This window comes from Scyliorhinus torazame, chromosome 15, assembly GCF_047496885.1.
Source record: "Scyliorhinus torazame isolate Kashiwa2021f chromosome 15, sScyTor2.1, whole genome shotgun sequence".
NCBI lineage: Eukaryota > Metazoa > Chordata > Chondrichthyes > Carcharhiniformes > Scyliorhinidae > Scyliorhinus > Scyliorhinus torazame.
In genome coordinates this window covers 161890029-161914211 of record NC_092721.1, presented here as the reverse complement: position 1 = coordinate 161914211, position 24183 = coordinate 161890029, and the positions used below count along the sequence as shown (strand labels likewise).

Sequence of the window (24183 nt, the reverse complement as noted above, 5' to 3'; positions counted from 1 at the left end):
AACTAAAGAAAAGTACATTGCTTTTTGTGCCATTTGCATGCATGTGATTAAAACTTCAAAATTTCAAGCAGAAAAGTCCTAAAATCTCAAATTCAAAGCAATGGATATTCTAAGGATTTTTTTGCAAAATTTCTAACAAACAAGGTGCCCGTGTATTGAATAGTAAGGACAGAAAAATAATTCTAAGATCGACAAACTGACATTGAATTATATATCCCCCTAACATGTCAGGAGAAGCATTTTCAATTACAGTTAATTACACGTGAATGGATTCATTCAGCAATACAACACTGGCCGATATCAGGCTGGATAACTCTTTTGGCCAGCATTTCCAAGATGTAAATTCTCCTGTGCTTCTATTTTTGTACTCCTTAGAAAAGGTTGAGAGGAAATTTGAAGAAGATGTTCAAAATAACGAAGGGTCCAGAAATTGCCCCATCGGTGAGAGTTGAGAACCAGAGGGCAAAGATCGAAAATAATCAGCAAAAGAACCAAAGGTAACAAGAGGGAAAACATTTTTACTCTTAGTAGTTGAGATCAGGAATACACTGTCTGAGAGTTGGTGGAGACAGATGCAATCATTGGATCTTGAAAAGGAATCCAGCGAAGAAATAAATTGCAGGGCTATGGGAAGGTGTGTGGTAATGAGACTCGCCGAAGGCTCATGAGGTAGAATGGATTCCTTCTCTGCTTTAACATTTCCATGGTTTATTTTCTGCCATAGATTATTAAATATCAGAAAGAAAAGTGCAATATAGTGCAAAAATAAGAAGCATGAAGCTAATGTACAGATGAGAAAAATATTGCATCAGTTGGTGCAGGCGGTAGGATGCTTATTTTGTATCAGAGTTTATAGATTTAGGTTCTACTCAGCACTTAGACACCTAATCTCGGCTGATGCTTCGGATTAAGATTGAGTTATAGTTAAAATAATCTATTTATATTATGTTCTATTTTGATCGAAATTCTATAGGCGAAAACCTAAATCTAGAGTTCTGAAAATGGTGAAATGTACAACTTTTGTACAGAACCTGTAAACTTCTGGGGCAGGATACACATTGTTTGCATTCAAAGTTTAAACTATCTAACTATCCAGACTTGACTTTCCCTATACTCTCCTCGCTGACCTACCACCTTTGGTCATCCAAAGCACTGTTGACCATATCCTAACTTCCAAGACCTGTTCACCCATCACCCCAGTGCCTGATTACCTATGTTGGCTCCCGGTCAGGCAATGCCTTGATATAAAAAATCTCATCCTTGTGTTCAAATCCCGCAATCACCTCACCCCTCACAATCTCTAACCTCAATAGTTCTACAAACCTCCAATATGTCAGTACTCCTCCAAATTGGTCTCCTGTGTATTCCTGATTTTCACTGCTCCACCACTGGCACTGGGCCTTCAATTGCCTCAGTCAAATACTGCCTTATACCTTTCTGACTCTCTAACGTTCTTTCTTCAAGTCACTCTTTAAAACCCATCTCTTCGACCAAGCATTTGGTCTCTACATGTGGCTCATGTTAAAATGTTGCTCAGCTAATCTAAATCCCAGTCTTTTAGTACTGGAACCATGTACACCAGAATAGAACTGCTTAGGTAGCTTGAAATATCTCAAAACACAGACAGGTACCAAAAGTGTGTAAAAGGTTATGGAATACAGTTACATGTGGATTGGCACTACTAAAAACAGTATAAATGGATGAGATCATAGCTATAAAAAATATTTGCATTTCACATCATCTTTACTAACCACCAGATGTCTCAAAACACTTCATAGCTAATAAAGTATTTATGAAGCATAACTGTTATAATGCAAAAATCACGTACAGCAATCGTGTACAAACAGTAATGTGACAATAACAAATAAAGTGCTTTTGTGATGTTAATTGAGGGATAAACATTGTTCAGGACATCGGGGATAACTCCTCTTGAAATAGTGCCATGGGATCTTTTATGTCCACTTAAGGGAGCAGACAGAGCTTTGGTTTAACATTTCATCTAGAAGTCTGCACCTCCGACAGTGGAGCACTCCCTGAGGACTGCACTTGGGAGTGTCAACCTTTATTTGTGTGCTTGAGTCCTAGAATGAGATTTGAACCCACAGCCTTCTGACTCAGAGGTATGAGTATTACCAGCTGAGCCACAGTTGACATATAAGCTAGAAGAAGGAACAGAGGTAAGATGAGAAGAGAGAGGTTGAGGTCAATGGGCTGAGGGATGTATTTTTCCACAGCAAATCATAACCATATGTTGTCTGTGAGTAAACTAATAAACAGGTTAAGGATTTGATTCACTGTCCAAGAACTCATCCTTCATATGTAAAAGGTACAGAACTGCGGCCTTTGACTATTATTACAAAAATACACATCCGAACTCTGCATTGTTGCAGCTACCACCTCTTGGATGAAATGTTAAATTGAAGACAGTCTGCTTGCTTTGATTGTCAGTAAAGGTTTCATGGTAATTCATATTCTCCCAGTTTTCTGGCGAATAAACCTCCCTCCAAACTGCACCAAGAAAGTATCAAATCTGCGTTCCTTGCAGTATGTAAATTGGTTGCCACATTTGTCAATGTAAAAATCAAACTATTTGTAATAAACCCCTTTGGATATTCCGTGCATTTAACAGGAATACCACAGAAATGTAGGATTAAGTGGAAAACACCGGGATTTGAGGAACTGGTAAATTGCAATTCAAAGGGTGAACCATGTTTACCTAAAGGGTAAAACCCGATGCATAAAAATAGTAAACAATGGGTGGTCCTCTCGTAGCTTTGGAACGGAACCAGTTAGTCTGGCAAGATTGCAGCTGTCCCCATGAGAGCAATAAATTATTCATGTTATTTTGCCACATCAAGAAAAGGTTGTAAAGTAACTGGTAAACAGACAAGGTCTTAAATTATCCACATATCTTTCAGGTCAAAGGGCAGGACTGGGAATGAAGGATAATTATAGGGCGGGATTTTCCAGGCCCCGCCACAGTGTGTTTTGCAGCAGCAAAGGCAGCCCGCTATTGGTTGGAGTCAGGATCTTCTGGTCCCGCCGTTGTCAATGGGGTTTCATATTCTATGCAACCGCTGGTAAACCCGCAGGGTTTCGCCGTGAGTGGGACTGGAACATCCTGATGGTTGGAACGGCCGGTAAATTCCGGCCTTAATTTGGATCTCTCTGAATCATCACAGGTGTGTCACGTTACTATGACAACAGATAGCATAGATGCACTCCTTAATTTGGGTTTTTCTGTGTGGCCTTCTCACAGGCACAGGCAGTTTTACGTTTGGAGCTGGAACAACTTGGAAATAGACAGATGGAGAAAGCTGCAAGACACTATAGAGCACTAAGCAAGAAGGCAGGGAAGTCCATGTTGGGGTGTCCACAATTGTGAGGTGCTTAAAGAGAGTTGTATGGTCATCTGGCCAAATGCTAATGAAAGGACGTCAAGAAATCTCATAGCATGGAAAATATCAGGAACACTAGGAAGATTTGAAGTGAATTCATGAGAGCTGTGGCATACCTTAGGTTGGTCCCAGGAAAATTCTCACGATCTTGTAATCTATAGGGGACTCTTGGGTGAAATTTAAACAGAACGGGAAATGGTCTATTGAGCTTTTTCGAGTTACAATCTAAGTGTTTACAAAATATAGTATGCTAAGTTAGTAGTACATGCTGTGTGCTGCACAGCAAAAGATTTTGTTTCAATCATTAAATCTTGTGGCATAATTATTTCTGTTAACAAGTAGGAGTTCAGGTTTCTTTTTAAAAGTTAACAGTCTCCCTCGGGATCACAACATTACACTTTTTTGATGCAGTAAAAGAGGTTTGATGAGGATAATATGGTAGGTGTGGTGGCTTTGGGCTTCCAAAAGATTTTTGATAAAGTTCCAGTAAACTGTAAACCTATGGAGTAAAAAGGACATAGGCAGTATGGATCTGAAATTGCTGAAAGTGGTAAGAGACAGAGTTGGAGTGAAATATTGTTTTTCAAACTGGAGGAAGCTATACTGTGATGTTGTTTGAGATCTGAGGAAGTCTCAGATTGCTTTATTGAGAGGAAGGTGCAATATATTTACTCTCGAGAGCAATGACAACAGTTTATAGGTCTGCAATGCTGAGAACGAGGCTTCCAAAGTCCCAGAAAGGTATTAATATATAAGTTGTAAAGATTTGTGCTGTAAACTATCCCTTCATTTGTAAGATAAAAGGAAGTTGGGTTCAATGATAATTAATTAGCATTCCCATTGCCATGGGGAAGAGGGCAGAGAAAACCATTTTGAGATCTGGTACAGGCATCCCTACAAATCCATGAAAATCACAGATAGACTGTATTGCAGTTCTGTCTTGTGTGGTCTGCAGCCAACTTGAATGGTAGGGAGCAAAAGACAGAATCAGGCATCTTGAGCAGAGAAAATACTGACTCTTCTGTTCACTTTACAAAGCATGGGTGGGAGCTCACTCAGTTTGAAGACCAAATGCATGAGGAGTTAAGAGACTGCCTAACTTGGAGTTAGAGGATGAAATCTAAGACATAATCCTCACATTTTGAGATAATTCTGGGATTAGAAGTTACTGATAAGAACTGGAACTCCATGTGTAAGAGCTAAGAAGTAACCATTTATTTCTAAAGTCTAAAGTATGAGTTGCGTACAAAAATAAATAGCGTTTAGTCATTAGTGTTTTTTCGTAATTTTATCCAGTAACATTTTTAAAATGAGAATTTTTAACATGCGATTCTTTCAGCTGTTACTTTTTAAAGAGAAATTCAAACTTCTAGTTAACGGTCTCTACGGAATTTGTAACACAACGAGTAAAGGAGATAGAATCTAGTTTTATTGTTTAGGGGCTAGTTGAATGAATAGAGCTAAAAGCTAAATATTAAAAGTGTCTTGAGTGTGGGAACTCAGTCAGTGTCTGATATAATGAATTAACCATTTTATTCCAGTGTATTCAGCACTGAGAATGTATTGTTGTGTCTAATCAACTAATCAATTCTTAAAGTCTCTGCCAAGCTGTGAGACAGCAAAATGCGGGAAAACATATGCAGTACCTTCCCTAAGACTGTGCACACAGATGCTAAGCTAGTTTTGATAGGCACCAGTCAATATTATGTATGATTAACAAATCATCCCCTAAGTAACACATTCATTTGAACAAACCAGGAGGTCTCAGCTGAGAATTAGAAGCCAATGAAAGTAAATGAGGGGTTAAACCAGAGATAAGAATTCCTTTAAAAGTAGGACCTCGTGGTTGAGGTCTTTGTTCCTCAATTCTGAATCATCTATCTGCTTTTTTGTGTTAAAATTATTTCCTTTTGTGCTTTATGTTTTTTGCCATGTGCTTGACTTTTTTATGTAGTGTTTGCTATTTTGTTTCTATGTCTTTATTCAGTTCTTATTCAAGTGTATACCAGTGAGTAATTAACAATAATAAATCATATTTTTGACACCTCCCACCAACCAGACTACCAATTCTTATTATAAGGTAAAATAAGAGTCCCAACAAAAGGCTATATAAAACAACGCATACAATCTTAAAGGTGGACGCAGGAGCTGAGGGATCTGGGGGTAAATTTGCACAAATCGTTGAAGATGGCAGGGCAGGGATGAGAAAGCGGCTAATAAAAGAATATGGGGTCTTGGCCTTTATAAATTGAGGCACAGAGGATGAAAGCAAGTTATGGTGGACATTTATAAAAACCTGGTTCTACCTCAATCAAAAAATTGTGTCTAATTCTGGACACCACACTTAAAGGAGGGTGTGAAAATTTTAGAGAGAGTGAAGAATGGATTTACAACAATGGATCCAGGGATGAGGAACTTCAGTTGCACAGCTATATTGAATAAACTGAGGCTATTCTCCTTAGAGAAAAGAGGTTGGAGAGGAGATATTACAGGAGTGTTCAGAATTATGATGGGGCTAGTTTGAGTAGAATCACAGAATTCCTACTGTGCGAAAGAGGCAATTCAGCCCATCAGGTCTGCACCAATCCTCCGAAAGACGATGCTACCTAGGCCCATGCCCCCGTCTATCCCCGTAACCTTTTGGACACTAAGGGGCAATTTAACATGGCCAATTCACCTAAGCTGCACATCTTTGGACTGTGGGAGGAAACTGGAGCACCCGAAGAAAACCCATGCAGACTCGGGCAGAACGTGCAAACTCCACACAGTTAGCCAAGACCAGACTCAAACCCGGGTCCATGGTGCTGTGAGGCAGCAGTGCTAGCCACTACGCCACCGTGCCACCCGGTGGATCGAGAGAAGGCTCATGAATAGATAGAGAGAAACTACTGCTATTGCAGAAGGGTTGAAAATCAGAAGGATCTGATTTGAAGTGAACTAAACGCAACATGAAGACAAATTTTGCTATGCAGAAAGTGGTTACGAACTGGGATGCACTGCCTGAAAGGATGATGGAGGCTTTTAAAAGGGAATTAAATAAGCACCTGTAGTGAAAATACATTGCAGGACTACAGATAAATGACTGGGACTAGTTAAATTGCTCTTGCGAAAGGTTTGAAGGGCTGAGTGGCCCCCTTATGTCATAATCATTTTAAGATTCTACAAATATAAAACCTATAAACTCACCAAGCCTCAGGCATTGCCGCATTAATCCTCCAGATGACATGTTTTTTTCTGCTTCAATCTCACTGAAATTGAGTGAGCTCGAGAAAACCAGGACATCAACCATGGCCATTAGCCTGTTTAAGAATGTTACTGCTGTCTCTGTTGACATGCCTTGGGTCGCCTCAATGTTTTCCAGCTCAGTCTTTTAAAGAAAAACAGGCAAAACACACATGTAATGGTACCAAAAAACATTTCCTTGGACAATACTTTTTGTTTTACACATTGTTGAAAATTAATTCAGGAAAATATTGTAGCTGCTTAAATTTTAATTTTCAGCTAATTTACCCCCAAAAAACAATGGACTGTAGCATCTTACAATGTTCTACTACAATAGATAACTTCTCATGCTATCAAATACTATGAGAGTAAAGCTGAACACTTCAATTATTTTATCTTAGGTAAAATATATATACAGCATATAGAATTTTTTAACTTACGAGTGACTTGCCCGGGCTGTGGAGTCTCCCACTGTCCACTGGGGCTCTGGAATCCATTGTGTTGTTCTTTTGAAGATAGCAACAGTTTTTAATAACACGAGAGAGGAAAAGTGGGTATAACAGAGTTTAGAAGGAAAATCTGTACATAGACAGTAAGGGCCAGTGAAACTGAAAATTACTTTCAAGCAGGATACCAGAAAACTATATATGATGTATGTGTTTAAGTGCAATTTGGACATTGTGTTATTGTATCTAACCAACATTCCCTGTGGATAGATATCTTATTATTCAAATTAATTTCAAGATACCTTTTGAAAGCTCAAATTGTTAAATTTAAGGCTTTAAAAAAATCATGTTTGAAATATTCTGAGAATCAAAATGAGTTATTCAAGTTCAGAGAACCTAATCTCTTATTGTTTTTCTAAAAAAAAAACTTTTGTCACAAAACAGAAGACAAAGTGATTAAGTGTAACTCAAGCATTGCAGAGTTATATGCCTGTATTATATAAAACTTAATGCAACTTTGAGGACTTTGAGTCTACTTTCATTTTTTTCAAGTGGATAGCACCTTAGTAACATACATTTTAATTTGCGTAATGTGTCAGTAATTATCAAGTGAGCTAACCTTTTATTGCATTATTTTGTCTGCACACACCTAAATTCCTGGTACACCTCATTTAAATACCTCTCTCGTCATTCTCAGCTCCTAAATTATACTTATACACGAACCGATACTCAGAATTTTCATTTTGCATGTCAGAACTAAATATTTTCAGATATTATTGATATTTCGTCCATTTTTAAATTTTGCATTAACAGTTATGAGGGAAAATAATATTGGTCATTTACATGAAAAACATCTTAGCAATCAATATTTTTCAGGATTTAAAACATTTATTAACCATATTTTTTAACCATTAAACATTTTGCAAGTGGATTTACATGGAGGTTCTCACACTCGTCATTTCAGCAGTAAATTCCTCACAGGTTTCAGGAAAATATTTGGTTCATCTGCTATAGTTACAGTGGATAAGCAGAAAAAAAAAACTTTTGTCTCCAATATTTTCTTTCTGTCTATTCATTATTCTTTCCAAGTAAATTATCAGTTTGGATATTGAAATTCAGGTCAGAGGGCTCCATTGTAACAAATTACTGACTTCCTTTTATAGAGATCATGAATTAAAACTGAGACATTATCTGTTCCCACATTAAGTGATCATACAGAAGATACAATAACTTTCAAATAAATCAAATTTAATTAAAATCGAAAAGTAGAAATACTAACCTTAGAACTCTGGACATGCAATATGCAAGAATACAACACAAAAAGAAAAGGGTAAGAATTAATCAAGAGAAATAAAAATATAAATTAAATTTCTTATGGACTGATTTCAGCCTTAAAAACTCAGTTATAAAAGGATGTGGGCCATGGATTTAATAATTGAATTTCTGATTTCTAGTATACTTGAAACTGTCCTTTGCTAACATTTATCTTAGGAACTTTTAATCAGATGACAAATTCAACATTAATCACTTTGATAGATGATTTTCCAAAAGACAAAAATAATTTAAATTATTTCAAATTTCTATTCTGTATCTTTATTTTACAAAATTGTTCAGAAAACTCAACACCACCATCCGCCACTGGAATATCACAAAGATCTAAAAGGAATTCTGCTCAAAAACAATCAATCATAAACCCTGTACCAGGAAGTGAATTCTGATTAAGATCAACAATAAATGTACAGAACTGATCGTGAAGATTTTCCATTCAAATGCACCATGGAGTCATGGGTGTGTGTACAAACAACGGGCAGGAAGTCTGACGAATGTAAGAAATTGGTATATATATATATTCTATTATATGTATATTGTGCAGTAATGATTATAAAATAATTTGTGTTAAAGTATGTTTATATCTGCTGCAGTAGTATTTTTAAAAATCCTGGTTTAAAGGACAGGCAGAATTTTTGAATACAGAAGAAACTTCAGTAATTAGGTCATGGTATTTGAGTGGGATAAAGATCATGTAGTAATTGGAGGAGCCAGGCCTGTGGCAGTCAATGTTGAGTTTGTTTTTGCAAGTTGTGAGCTGAACAACAGCTTTTGCAAAAGGCTGTCAGGTTAAGCAGTAGTCTGACACAGACAAGAATCTGCAGACTGTTTCCTGACATGATCCCGCTCTCTTTTCAAGCAGTCTTTTAAAATAACTCTTTGTCCAAAGGCCGGCAAGTAATCCCGTGCTTGCTGACTTTGTATTTTTTGATCTGTGATGGGTTTTGCTTGATTGGAGATAAATGTACCAGTTAGAAATTAAAATGTTTCCTTTTATTGTTAAACACGGTTTAACTGGTAATTGTAAGCTATATTTCTGTGATGTTAAGGTAGTTTAATATGGTGTTAATAATGTTTGTTTTAATATACCTTATCCCTATTTTTGTGTAGAATCACTACTGGAGCAAAGTATCCTTTACTCACAGTTTGACACATTTTAAAAAAGTATTGGGGTCCCTGTCCAGTATCTTTATACAAGCAAATGTTGGGGTCTGGCCCGGGTTGTAATAGAAGCTTGATAGATGGTGAAAGCGTACCAACTGGGTGGCACTGGTAGCTCAAGAAATATGGTACTCAAGTTTTGACAAAGCTTTGACAAAGGTCAATAAAGTTTGCAGGTTCAGGCAAGACTTCCTCCTCTGCGTTTTCCAGCAGTTGCAATCAAACACAATTTCATGACTTAAAACAAAAAGGCATGCACTTCCATCTTACATCCAAACTTGGTTTCTTAAAGATATGCACCTCTCTTGCAAGTTAAGTTATTTTGTTCCACTACCTTTTTTTGTAATTTACTGCTAATTTTTCCCTTTTCTGCCCATCATTATCTCATATCATTCTGGAAGATGCCCTCAGTGAAAATAGCATCCCCCACAAAAAATGGGTATTTCACATGGGAATCCCTCTTACGTTAACGAGCTAGTTGATGAGAAGGAGCATTCTACAACTATAAATGGAGGCATATGTGTCTGTATTGGAGGTGGTCAGAGCAGACTACATTTGTCCAAGGAGGTAGGTGTACAGGTGACATATATTTAATCTGGGTACATCTTAAGAGCTCTGTCTGAACCACATATACTTTAGCTGGAACTCAAGAGTCTTGAAGTCCATTCCAGTCAGGTCTCCAACTTTTGTCCATGACAGAAATGATTCTACCTCTGGCAGCAAAAGCCACTGTTCTTTTTAAATCATTGGTACACGCTGTTTTCAAGTGGTCTTGAGTGTTATTTTAATTAATCTAAAGTAGAGTGCTGCACACATCAGGGGCGAAATTCTCCTACCCGCCCCGCCACATTTCTGCCCCGACCCGCCGGCGGGAGTCTCCGTAACACCAGCCGGTCAATGTGGTTTCCCATTGTGGGGCAGCCCCACGCCGTCGGGAAACCCCCGGGCGCCGGCAAAACGGAGACTCCCGCGGCGGAGAATGACGCCGCAGGTCACTGATGGTTTGCTTGCCAAGTCATAAGAACGTCATAATTCTTCCAAAGGAAATCAATCAAGCGTGAGATCTTCACTTTTTCACTATAACTGAGTTTCTAAAAACATTGGTGAAACCCACGTGAACCTAATAGTTTCTTTCATCAATACAATGGTACTTAGGAATAAAAAAGGGTTTGCAGTTTATATATGCTCAAGTTATATGAGGCCATAAGGGAACACCCAGAGGAAACCCACACAGGCACAGGGAGAACATACAAACTCCACACAGTCACCCAAAGCCCAAATCAAACCAGGGTGTCTGGTGCTGTGAGGCAGTAGTGCCACAGCACCTGACTTGATTATATTAAACTCGACTGGATCTTGCTCTCCTCTGTCAAAACCATCATGATCCTGGAGGGCAAAGAGAAGCCAGGTTAATACTCTCTATTAACAGCTTCATAATGCCTCATCCCTGACCTCTTCAACCTCAGCCAAAGCAGTGCGAGAAGCTCATAAATACTTCATCGGCAAGATGAAAACCAATTGTTCATCTGGCCCTTGTTGATTCTCCCCCATTCTCAATAAGCTAAACCTCTGCCTACCCTCCTTCATTTTCATCCTGAACATCCAACTTTCTCAAATTCTTTTCCCCAACCCCATTACTAGAATCTCCTGTTCGACTTCTCCATGCTCAACTCATCCATAAGCTCCAAATAGAAACGAGTTTGACCAGAACAAGGGCAGCAGATTGGAATCGGTTAAGTTTGACGAAAAGGTGTAGGCAAGCTGAGGTGAGTGGAAAATAAATCAATACAGGAAAGTTTGCATTTTTAAAAAAAAGTTTATAATAAATCATGAAAATTACAGAAAATTTGAGAATGTTGCTAATAAATGAAGAGGTAAGGAACAAAATAAACCTCAAGTCAGGGTATAACAAAATAACCTCATAAAATATTTTAAAAGAGAGTGATCTAATCTGAATAAATATTTTATAAACAGTAAAGTCTAAAAATGCATCAGGAAATTGTTAAATATGGGGTGTAATAACCAAGAAGAAAAACATTTGTTGTTAGGGAAGAAACAGAAATTGGTGAAAATACTTAAAAATAGCTTTTACTCCAAAATGTGCAAAAGAGGAAATTGTGGAGGAATTAGTTAAAAGTGAGATAAAAGATATAACAGTAAATATATCTAAGCCTTTCCAGAGGGTGCTCTGGAGACATAATTTACAGGACATTTCCTTGAGGCAGGTTCAGGGATTCAATCAGCAGGTGCTCAATTCTCCCTCCTACTGTCAGCTTCCTTCTTCCACAAATTCATGAAGTGCTGTACAATTGACCATTCTACTAACCAAAATAATATAAGGATGCAATTGGTTGACGTGTATTTGCGTATAGCTGTAGCTGCCATACCAGAGCACAGCATAGCACCAGAGACAGGCACATTCAGCAGACACATACAGTGGCAAACTTCTTCAATGCATTACATTTCTTCTGCATCTAAGCTGAGGACATCTTCACCAGGAAGATACCATAAAAACTGTGTTCACCTTTGCCAGCGCGACTTCCCAAAACCAGGGCTGCTGCCTTCTGAGGAAGGTGCTGCTTTGAACTAAATATAGCAGCTGCACTTTATTTTGCCTCTTGAAAAGTTATCTCCAAGGCTCTCTCTGCAAAGGGAATAATGCTCCCTCCTCTCTGGGCCTTTGTATTCTCTTCAGCCATCTCTAATATGCCAACAAAACCAATACCCAAATCCAGCACCCGCAAAGCAAAGTGCCAGTGCTCCTTTAAGCAACAGCAGCAGCCCCTTCAGCTGCTGTGCCAGAAATCATGCACACCCTTCCTTAGCCTCAATGCTCCCGGTTTAGGAACCAACCTTCACTATGAGCATTATACATATAGATACCTCAGAATTAACTGGAGTGTCAACCGTCCCCATTTCCATGGCACAATTCACTCACGCACTTCTGCTGTGCAGCCTAAACTGGAAAATCTCCTCTTTTGAGTAATATACTTGTTAACAGATAAATTAAAATATTGAAGTACACTAAACTGTAACATCACTGCTTGGCCACATTTAGGTTCTGTACAAAGTGTAGAATGAAGAACTCATATAAAATCATCAGACTAATTTTTACTTATTTTGCGATGACAACATAAAATTCAATGTAAGCACTTGACAGCAAACTTATTTGCACGATCATGTAATCTGTACACATCTGCATGTTTACACCTAAAACTTCATATTTGTTAAATTAATGGTTAACTTTGCAATTACTGAATTAATTTTCAAAGGCAGAAATGTTTAACTTTAACTATATAACTTTAACCCAATAATTTATGCCTAATACTGAAAATGTTTACATTATTTTACAGAATTACTGACTCTAATTCTGGTCATTAACATTAGAATATATCATATTTCACACTTACAGAAGGGGATGTGGCTGCTGATAACAAAGGTAAAATTCCTCCACAAGCAATGATTATGTTGTCTACCATCTGGGAAATTAGGTGAATTGTATTGTGCACAAAAATAATGTTCTCATTGCTATTCACAAAATCCATCACTGACTTTGTTGTGTGGCTGCAAAAACACAAATTATTAAAATAACAATGTTACTACTCCTTAAATTGCTAGTCTGAAATTGTTAAATCACTTAAGAAACATTAGAATTGATTAGATTTACTGCAATCAAACTTGAACCAGCCAAGTGCAATAGAAAGGAAGAGAAATTAGATTAAATTTCAAGAGTCAGCAAAATAATAGCCTCTGATTTCTTTGGTGTGATTATCTCACAGTTAGCATATGTCAGTCACAGGTACAGTTTTCCATCTATGTATCTAAAGGGGATTTGAAAGGTTTTGACAGGAAAATACAAATAATATCTGTTCCATAATTACCAGGATTTGGCCAACGCTAACTTCACTCATAATACAGCAACATATTTATTTAGCACCTTTGAAGTAGATAAACATCCCAAGGTAATTCAAAAATGTAATTAGATAAAAACAGATAGCAAACTAAAGGAGGGAAATACTAGGAAATGTGATTAAAGCTCGTTAAAGATATAAGTGTTACAGAGGGTCTTAAAGGAGAGCAAGGTGGAGACATTTTGTGAGGGAATTCCAGGGAATTAGGTAGGCACCAATGTTGAAGTTGAGAAAGGACAATATGTACAAGACGTACAAGTCAGAGGAAGGCAGACTGCCTGGGAGTTATAGGGCTGGGACAGGTTAAAGAGAAAGGGAATAATAACTTATATTTATATGACATCTTTAATGTAGCAAAGCATCCCGAGGTGCTTCATAGAAACAGATTGAAATAAATTTGACACTGGGTCACAGAAGGCCACGAAGGGGTCTAAACACAAGAATGCAAATTTTAAATTGCAGGTGTTGGGGAACCAAGAACCAATGAAGGTCAGCAATAGCAGGGGTGTGAAGTAAACAGGACTTGATGGATTAGGATGTAGAAACAGTGTTTTAGTAGTTTATGAAAGGTGGCAGATGCGATATCAGCTAGAAAAACATTGGCAGATTTGAGTTTGGAGATAACAAATGTCATCCTGAATACAGTCAATGATTATACTGACATGAGTCAAAGCTTGGTTTTGATTTTACTTGGCTTTAGTCAATGACGGAAACATTTTACAGTATGTTAAACTTGTGGCATTGAAGATGTGTTCATTAGCTCTCTTTCATGCTTCAGAAACTCAAAAAGTTTATTTTACCAGACATTCAAACCCCAAGACCAAGCTATGAGCTGCAAAGAAGTGAAAATGGTTGAAATTAGAGTGGACTCTGACTAACTGCTCGTGAAGCTAGAGGGTAGTTAAGTCTCACATCAGGTTATTCCCTTTTGTCAATTATTCCTCACAAGCACCTGGATTGGTGATGAGTAGGTCTAACTGAGATTTTTTAGAACGTCAAGGCACAAGCTCTTCACAAGCTGTTCTATATAGGTTTACCCATCAAGCTGAAGACAGATTTTCATTCGGTAGCTGATAGGAAATGGTGGTGCTTCCCACCACAGCTACTGGAGATGGTGCATTAAAGCCACAGATATGATCACATTATTAATAAATCCAGGACTTGATAACCATCATGGATTTTCAGAAGGCTTTTGATAAAGTCCCTCACAGGAGCTTGATTAGTAAAATAAAAGCACATGGGATAGGTGGCAATAAACTGGCATGGATTAAGGATTGGCTAAAAGGCAGAAAACACAGAGTAGGGTTAAATGGATCATTCTCGTGTTGGCAGGCTGTAGCTAGTGGAGTACCTCAAAGATCAGTACCTGGGGTTCAGGTGTTCACAATACCTATCAGTGTTTTGTTTGTGGGGACCAAATGTAATATTTCCAAATTAGCGAACAAAGCTAGGTGGGAATGTGTGTTGTGAGGAAAACATAAAGCAGCTACTGGACGATTTGGACAGATTTAGTGAGTGGGCAAGAACATGGTGGATGGAATATTATGTGGAAAAATGTGAGCTAATCAGTGTTGGTAAAAGGAACGGATGTGCAGAGTATTTCCTAAATGGTAAGAAATTAGAAAGCGCAGATGTACAAAGGGACCTGGATCTCCTTGCCCATAAGTCACTGAAGGCTAAAATGCAGGTGCTGCAAGCTATTAGGAAGATTAATGGAACGTTAGTCTTTTTCGCAAGAGGATTTGAGTACAGGAGTAGTGAGATGTTGCCTCAGTTGTATAAAAGTTTGGTTAGATACAACCTGGAGTAGTGTGTGCAGTTTTGGTCCCATTACCTCAGAAAAGATATTACTGCTATAGACGAAGTACAACATAGGTTCACCAGACTTTCTGCGGAGGTGGCAGGACTGTCTTATGAAGAGAAATTGGGTAAATTGGATTTGTATTCTCTAAAGTTTCTAAGATAAGAGGTGATCTCATTGAATCCGATAAAATACTTAAAGGAATCAACAGGGTAGACGCAAGTAAGATATTTCCCTTGGTTGCGGAGTCTAGAACCAGGGGGCACAATTTGAGAATAAGGGGGACAGAGATGAGGAGAAACTTCTTTACACAGAGGGTTGCGAATCTTTGGAATTCTCTACCTCAGAGAGCCATGAAAACTGAGTCATTCAGTATGTTTAAGGTAGAGATTGATAGATTTCGGATTAACAGTAATCTAAAGGATTATGGGTTAGTGTGGGTAAAAGGCATTGAAGTGTTCAATCAGCCATGAATGGCCTCCTCCTGTTTCTATGACTGAAGCATGACCAAAATGTGATGGTCTTCCTCGGAGCCTGGCATTAAATGACTGGAATAAAGTTAACACACCATGGCAGATTCAACCAGCCAATACCTAAGCCAGGGAAAGCACAGAGCATTTGAGGACATTGGAGATGCTTGACTAGCAAGCCTGCCTCATTCATGAGACCTGAAGAGCCAGCCCATAAGGTGAATTATCTTTTACCATTTGACTGCATATAACCATGTCAAACGATATACTAACACTAATGGTTTCAGTTGTATGTACAGTGGGAAGATAACCAGTCCTCTGTGCTGATGAATTTCACTGGTTTGGTTTACTTCGATCACATGGACATTTTCCAAATCACGGCAATTGCTAACCTGCACCAAAGCTCTTTGGGAAAAGGTGAGTAGATTTGCCCCAATGAGCAGTGCACATTCCAAATTGGAAAACAATAAGTCCTCCTCAGTGCATTTCTCAGCATTTTGTTTTGGAAACGATGAAACATTCAACAGGTTTCCATATGTATCTCACACTGAGCAATCTAAAATAAAATATAAGAAAGCCCCATCCAGGCACCTCTTTACAAGGGCAAAATAGTTGTGGATTATCCAGTAACAGTTTTTTGCCTGACACCAGGAATTAACCTTATTATTCTTCTCTGGGCAGCCTTTAGGCCTGGACGGCCATCTTACATCATGTCAATCAGAGATATACAAGGTACAGGTAGACAGACTTGGAAAAGAGTGAAAACAACAGGGTTGTGGTGATGGGAGACTTCAACTTCCCCAATATTGACTGGGACTCACTTAGTGCCAGGGGCTTAGACGGGGCGGAGTTTGTAAGGAGCATCCAGGAGGGCTTCTTAAAACAATATGTAGACAGTCCAACTAGGGAAGGGGCGGTACTGGACCTGGTATTGGGGAATGAGCCCGGCCAGGTGGTAGAAGTTTCAGTAGGGGAGCATTTTGGGAACAGTGACCACAATTCAGTAAGTTTTAAAGTGCTGGTGGACAAGGATAAGTGTGGTCCTAGGGTGAATGTGCTAAATTGGGGGAAGGCGAATTATAACAATATTAAGCGGGAACTGAAGAACCTAGATTGGGGGCAGATGTTTGAGGGCAAATCAGCATCTGACATGTGGGAGGCTGTCAAGTGTCAGTTGAAAGGAATTCAGGACCGGCATGTTCCTGTGAGGAAGAAGGATAAATACGGCAATTTTCAGGAACCTTGGATAACGAGAGATACTGTAGGCCTCGTCAAAAAGAAAAAGGAGGCATTTGTCAGGGCTAAAAGGCTGGGAACAGACGATGCCTGTGTGGAATATAAGGAAAGTAGGAAGGAACGTAAGCAAGGAGTCAGGAGGGCTAGAAGGGGTCACAAAAAGTCATTGGCAAATAGGGTTAAGGAAAATCCCAAGGCTTTTTACACGTACATAAAAAGCAAGAGAGTAGCCAGGGAAAGGGTTGGCCCACTGAAGGATGGGCAAGGGAATCTATGTGTGGAGCCAGAGGAAATGGGCGAGGTACTAAATGAATACTTTGCATCAGTATTCACCAAAGAGAAGGAATTGGTAGATGTTGAGTCTGGAGAAGGGTGTGTAGATAGCCTGGATCACATTGAGATCCAAAAAGACGAGGTGTTGGGCGTCTTGAAAAATATTACGGTAGATAACTCCCAGGGCCTGATGGGATCTACCCCAGAATACTGAAGGAGGCTAGAGAGGAAATTGCTGAGGCCTTGACAGCAATCTTTGGATCCTCACTGTCTTCAGGTGATGTCCCGGAGGACTGGAGAATAGCCAATGTTGTTCCTCTGTTTAAGAAGGGTAGCAAGGATAATCCAGGGAACTACAGGCCGACGAGCCTTACATCAGTGGTAGGGAAATTACTGGAGAGAATTCTTCGAGACAGGATCTACTCCCATTTGGAAGCAAATGGACTTATTAGTGAGAGGCAGCATGGTTTTGTGAAGGGGAGGTTGTGTCTCACTAACTTGATAGAGTTTTTCGAGGAGGTCACAAAGATGATTGATGCAGGTAGGGCAGTGGATATTGTCTATATGGACTTCAGTAAGGCCTTTGACAAGGTCCCTCATGGTAGACTAGTACAAAAGGTGAAGTCACACGGGATCAGGGGTGAGCTGGCAAGGTGGATACAGAACTGGCTACGTCACAGAAGGCAGAGAGTAGCAATGGAAGGATGCTTTTCTAATTGGAGGGCTGTGACCAGTGGTGTTCCGCAGGGATCAGTGCTGGAACCTTTGCTGTTTGTAGTAAATATAAATGATTTGGAGGAAAATGTAACTGGTCTGATTAGTAAGTTTGCAGACGACACAACGATTAGTGGAATTGCGGATAGCGATGAGGTCTGTCAGAGGATACTGCAGGATTTAGATTGTTTGGAGACTTGGGCGGAGAGATGGCAGATGGAGGTTAATTCGGACAAATGTGAGGTAATGCATTTTGGAAGGTCTAATGCAGGTAGGGAATATACAGTGAATGGTAGAACCCTCAAGAGTATTGAAAGTCAGAGAGATCTAGGGGTACAGGTCCACAGGTCACTGAAAGGGGCAACACAGGTGGAGAAGGTAGTCAAGAAGGCATACGGCATGCTTGCCTTCATTTGCCGGGGCATTGAGTATAAGAATTGGCAAGTCATGTTGCAGCTGTATAGAAAAGTTAGGCCACACTTGGAGTATAGTGTTCAATTCTGGTCGCCACACTACCAGAAGGATGTGGAGGCTTTAGAGAGGGTGCAGAAGAGATTTACCAGAATGTTGCCTGGTATGGAGGGCATTAGCTATGAAGAGTGGTTGAATAAACTCGGTTTCTTCTCACTGGAACGACGGAGGTTGAGGGGCGACCTGATAGAGGTCTACAAAATTATGAGGGGCATAGACAGAGTGGATAGTCAGAGACTTTTCCCCAGGGTAGGGGGGTCAATGACTAGGGGACATAGGTTTAAGGTGAGAGGGGCAAGGTTTAGAGTAGATGTACGAGGCAAGTTTTTTACACAGAGGGTAGTGGGTGCCTGGAACTCACTACCGGAGGAGGTGGTGGAAGCAGGGACGATAGGGACATTTAAGGGGCATCTTGACAAATACACGAATAGGATGGGAATAGAGGGATACGGACCCAGGAAGTGTAGAAGATTGTAGTTTAGTCGGGCAGCATGGTCGGCACGGGCTTGGAGGGCCGAAGGGCCTGTTCCTGTGCTGTACATTTCTTTGTTCTTTGTACTAAAGATGTGTCAGGGGCAGTGTACAGCCTCTACATAACCTGTGGGAATTTTGAACTGAACTCAGCTCGCAGTTTAACACAACATTCTGCCTGATTTATCTTTTGACACATAATACTATTCAATTATGGTTAGCAATGAGTTTCAGTACAACTGATTGAACAGTACTACTTCTGGAAAATTAGGTGTACTGCGGATGTACAATCCAATTGCAGCTAAAAGAGTCACTGCTATGGACAAAAATATCAAGTCTCAGCATTTGGGCAGAGCCTTAAATTTCCAGTAAAACCTCATGAGGTTGTTAACGGATGCAAGTGAAGCATCAACACTCAAGAACCTTGACATCATCCAGGACAAAAGCAGTCCAGTTGACCACTTTTAAACATACCCATCCACCACTTTTAAACATACACCCCCTCTACCACCAATACAGAGTGGCAGCAGTGTATACCATCTACAAGTTGCACTGCAGCAACTCACCAAGGTTTCTCCAACAGCACCTTCCAAACCTGCAAACTCTACAAACCAGAAAGGAAAGACCAGCAGATTCACAGGAACGTCACTACCTGCAAGTTCCCCTTCAAGTCACACACCATCCTGACTTGGAACTATTTTGCTGTTCCTTCACTGTCATGAGGTAAAAATGATGGAACTCCCTTCCTAAAGGTAATGTGGATGTTCCTACACCACATGAACTGCAGCAATTCAAGAAGGTGGTTCAAAGGCAATTAGCGATGGACAACAAATACTGGCCTTAACAGCGACGCCCACGTCCTGTGAAAGAATAAGAATATAAAATGCAGACCGATGGATATATTTAATGATGTGGAGATGCTGGCGTTGGACTGGGGTGAGCACAGTAAGAAGTCTTACAACACCAGGTTAAAGTCCAACAGGTTTGTTTTGAATAACAAGCTTTCGGAGCACTGCTCCTTCCTTAGGTGAATGGTGAATGTCACTGTGTTTACTGTTTACCGTGGGCAAATTGGCTACATTTGCCTAAATAACAACAGTGCACTTCAAAGTGAAGCATTTTGTGTCATATACCAACAGGGTTATACAAATACAATTTCTTTAATTTCTAGACTGCTTTTAAATTCAAGCTCTACTGCCTTTTATTTTTTAAAAACGAATGTTTCATCACCTCCGCCAAACATGTACATCCGTTTCCAAAGCAAAAAGCAGATCTGTCAGCAAACGCTGGTGCATGGAGGACCACTTAAACTCAGGGATGCGGAACATGGTGGTACGTGGTCCTGGACTAAACTGTCGTCGCTGTTCCTCAGTCATTGGCATTCCGCGGAAACCCAGATCAACACGAAGGTCTCTCTCTTGTAACCCACCTCCTCGACCCTGAACGGCCTAAAATTTAAAATGATGCAATTAATTAACAAATCTTTAACATCCTCCATAAAAGATGAAATAAACAAATAGTCTAAGCAAATGTATTTTTAAAAAAATCTAATTATAGAATAGATCATATTTTGACAAAAAAATGTAAACTTATGAGCGAAAAGCATAAGGAAGAGCAGCTATTGCATAAATATTTAATTATACCAAATACATTTTTAAAAACTTAACACCGAAAACAGATAAAAAATTCCTCGTGGCTTACCATTCACTTTAAACTAGACTTGGTAATTGAAGTCAATTTAGAAATAAATTCTACTTGAATTATAAAATTAAACCTAGATCGAATCTGCTGCAGTTCATTGTTAATGCAACCAGTTACATATATTTCAAGCTTTGTAATTTGTTAAACGGTAACCCTCAAAATTCAAATTAAATTGCAATAGTTTGAGAATCTAATAACTAATAGAACATCCAACAGAAAGCAGTGACATGTTGTCAATTAACTCAAGAGTCAAGCCTGTAAAGATGTAAGCTATGTGTCCACAGGTATACATGTTAAATGGTGTTGCTCATAGCTAGTCTATAATGTGCTCCTTTATAACAATAAGACCATTACAGAATATTACATAGAACATAGCTTTCATTTTGAGATTAAGCGATATTTAAGTGGTGGGGCCAAAGACAATGGCCGGGATTCTCCGTTATCCGGCTGGCGGGCCGTACCGGCGCCAAAGAGTGGCGTGAACCACTACGGTGTCAGGACGCCCGGAAGGTGCGGAATCCTCCGCACCTTCGGGGGATAAGCCGGTGCTGGAGTGGTTGGCGCCACGCCAACCGGCGCCGAAGGGCCTCCGCCGGCCGGCGCGAGTTGGCACATGCGTGTTCCCAGAACCGCTGGCGTGATTCCTGCGCATGCGCAGGGGGTTTCTTCTCCGCGCCGGCCATGGCGGAGCTTTACAGCGGCCGCCGCGCAGGGAAAGAGTGCCCCCCGCGGCACAGACCCGCCCGCAGATCGGTGGGCCCCAATCGCGGGCCAGGCCACCGTGGGGGCCCCCCCGAGGGGCAGACCCCCCCCCCCCCCGAGGACTCCACAGGCCGCCTGCAGAGCCAGATCCCGCCAGTAAGAACTTGTGTAATTTACGCCAGCGGAACTGGCCGAAAACGGGCGACCGCTCGGCCCATCGCGGAGCGAAGAATCGCTGCCAACGGCCCCCGACCGGCGCTGCACGATTCCCTCCCCCGCCAAAAAATTGGCGCCGGATAATTCGGCAGCCGTCGTCGGGGCGGTATACACGCCGCCCCCCCCCCGGCGATTCTCCGGCCTGGCGGGGGGTCGGAGAATCCTGTCTAATGACTTTGGATTTCCTAATATTCAGTTGGAAGAAATTTCTACTCATCCAATACTGATGTCAGGCAACCTATGTGACAAATCAGAGGAAGCAGAAGGATTGAGAGATATAGTGAGGAGGTATTGTCAACAGTGAGTAGCGTCCCTCCCTCTGGTCTAGAAGTTCCGGTTTCAAATCCCACTTCAGGACTTGGCTACAGAAGTTGTGTTCATAGAACGTCCAAATAAGTTGATTATCAGCCTGTTAATCCTTCCAAATGTCTGATGGCAGGCAGTAAGAGCGAGAGAGTTCCTGGTCACCCATATTACAGAAGGAAATGGCAAATCACTGCAATCCTTTGGCAAGCATATTCATGGACCAATGCAATGGAAGGTAATGGTCACCAATGCCCTCTTTGGTCATGGAATCCAAAGGAGAAGGAAGAGAAGGAGTGCTCAGGTAAAGTTGGCCATTGTCATGAGGTGTTTTTGAACAAATAATATAGACAGTACTAAAAAAAAACATTCTTTTTTTGATTAGTGATTACCTTGCGTCCATGAGCATTCATGCCAGCTGTGGAGCACAGGTATATTTCTGTAATCTAGTTAGAGAAATTATTATTTTTCCCTCAGTTAAATGCTACAAAATCTAAAACCCATCATAAATATAGACTTTCGCTCATCCTTGCTGCCATTAACATTTCTGAAAAGGGAATGTCAGACAGAAAATTAGGAAAATCAATGGAAAATCCCACTGACAAGTGGTGGAAAAAAAGAATCCCGCCGCCAACGAACCCCCGAGAAACACGTGGCTGGGGAACTGGAGAATCCAGCCCACAATATATTGTTTGTCAAAGGAATGGTTAGCTGGCAGTCTCCATTGTCACTCAAGTGAATGTTTGCACTACCACCTAATTTTTATTCAAACGTGTAAGTTAAAAAATAGTTCAAGGTTATGACTAAAGCAATTTATTGCCGGCATCCCTTGGGTGATTTAAGTACATACTACCTGCACTTTGCGAATGGCTTTATTGAAATCGGTTTAATCATTTGGTTGCATAAAATGGCTATAAAATTGCAAATTAGAATAAAACCAGGTGGACCACTGAGCATCGGCCTATGTATCAAATTAGATGCTGGTGAAGATTTTTCCCTTGATTCCCATCACCATCAATTTTATTATGGTTCTTTGGTGCCACACTGAGTCAAATGCTGCTTTGATGTCAACGGTAGTCAGTCTCATCTCACCTCTGGAAATCAACTGTCTATGTTTCGTGAATCATAGAATCATAGAATTTACAATGCAGAAGAAGGTCATTCAACCCATTGAGTCTGCACCGGCCCTTGGAATAAGCACCATACCCAAGCCCACACCTCCACCCTATCCCCGTAACTCAGTAACCCCACCTAACTTTTTTGGACACTAAGGACAATTTAGCATGGCCAATCCACCTAACCTGCACATCTTTGGACTATGGGAGGAAACTAGAGCACCCGGAGGAAACCCACGCAGACACGGGGAGAAAGTGCAAACTCCACACAGACAGTGACCCAAGCCAGGAATCGAACCTGGGACCTTGGACCTGTGGAGCAATTGTGCTAACCACTGTGCTGTCCTTACAAGATGAAGCATGTGTTAACAACAAGCTCGAAACATTGGAAAAAAGCTCATGAGATGCTACATTTTCCTGCATGACTCCAAAACATGGAAAATAAATAAAGATCTGTGGAAGAAAATAGAGGTCCTCGAAATGTGGATGCTGAGACGTATGTCAGGAAAACAAAGGTAATTTTAAGGGATATATATAATTGTATTGGTAAACAATAGAAATACAGTACAGTTTTAAGTGGGTTTAATTTAATGTTTCTGTGCCTGGAAGGGTAAAACCTAAAATTAGATCCATTCTGGACAAAAGTGTTTGGATGTGTGGGTGGTTAAGTTCTAATCGTGTTTCTATTGTGCTTAGGGAGGGCTAGAGCATGAAGAATAAATACACTTGGAGTGGTTGCTTAGCAACTGGGGGCCTTGGAAGGTAAAAAATCTTTTTTTGGTTTCAGCTGGATATATTGCAGTTGAAGACAGGACACCGGGGAATGAACATCTCTCAACTTTGCCAGAAGACTGGACAGGATGGGAGCTGCAAAGAGGCATGCTTCCCAAAGAACCAGTTACTGTCCAGATAACCAGGAATTGGGGCAATAACAATATCTTAAGACGACTGAAGTTAAGAGAACAGAGGCAAGGTATTGTTCAGAAAATTCAAGTCTGAGTAAACAAAGTGTTCTGAGTTAAAGAGACAACTGCAGTAACCCGATTTAAGTGGGAAGGCAGGCTTTTCGGTAAATCAAAAGTTTGATGCCATTTTAATAGTCTGGGAATTGAGAGTTAACGCATTTGTGAACTGTTTGTACAGCAGTAAAAACAAAGAAATCTTAACAGGGATGATATAAAATCTGGATACTGGATCCACTGTTAAAAGTGGAGAAGAAGATTTGTTTAAAAGAGTAATTTGG

General features: G+C 40.2%; 1 protein-coding gene across 3 annotated transcripts in view; it reads right to left on the bottom strand.

Moving 5' to 3' along the window:
• Positions 1-24183, bottom strand: part of nbeaa (neurobeachin a) — a 1435335-nt gene that overhangs the window by 849382 nt on the left and 561770 nt on the right. For 2 of the 3 annotated variants that reach the window (XM_072477016.1, XM_072477017.1), the window contains exons 1-2: positions 7061-7193; positions 6585-6765 (exon numbers count right to left, since the gene is read on the bottom strand). In XM_072477016.1, coding sequence (XP_072333117.1) covers positions 6585-6765; positions 7061-7117 — 238 coding nt within the window. In that variant the 5' untranslated portion in view covers positions 7118-7193. Of the gene's footprint in view, positions 1-1579; positions 1590-6584; positions 6766-7060; positions 7194-24183 lie in introns of those variants that run through there. The other variant, XM_072477018.1, reaches the window with a different exon arrangement.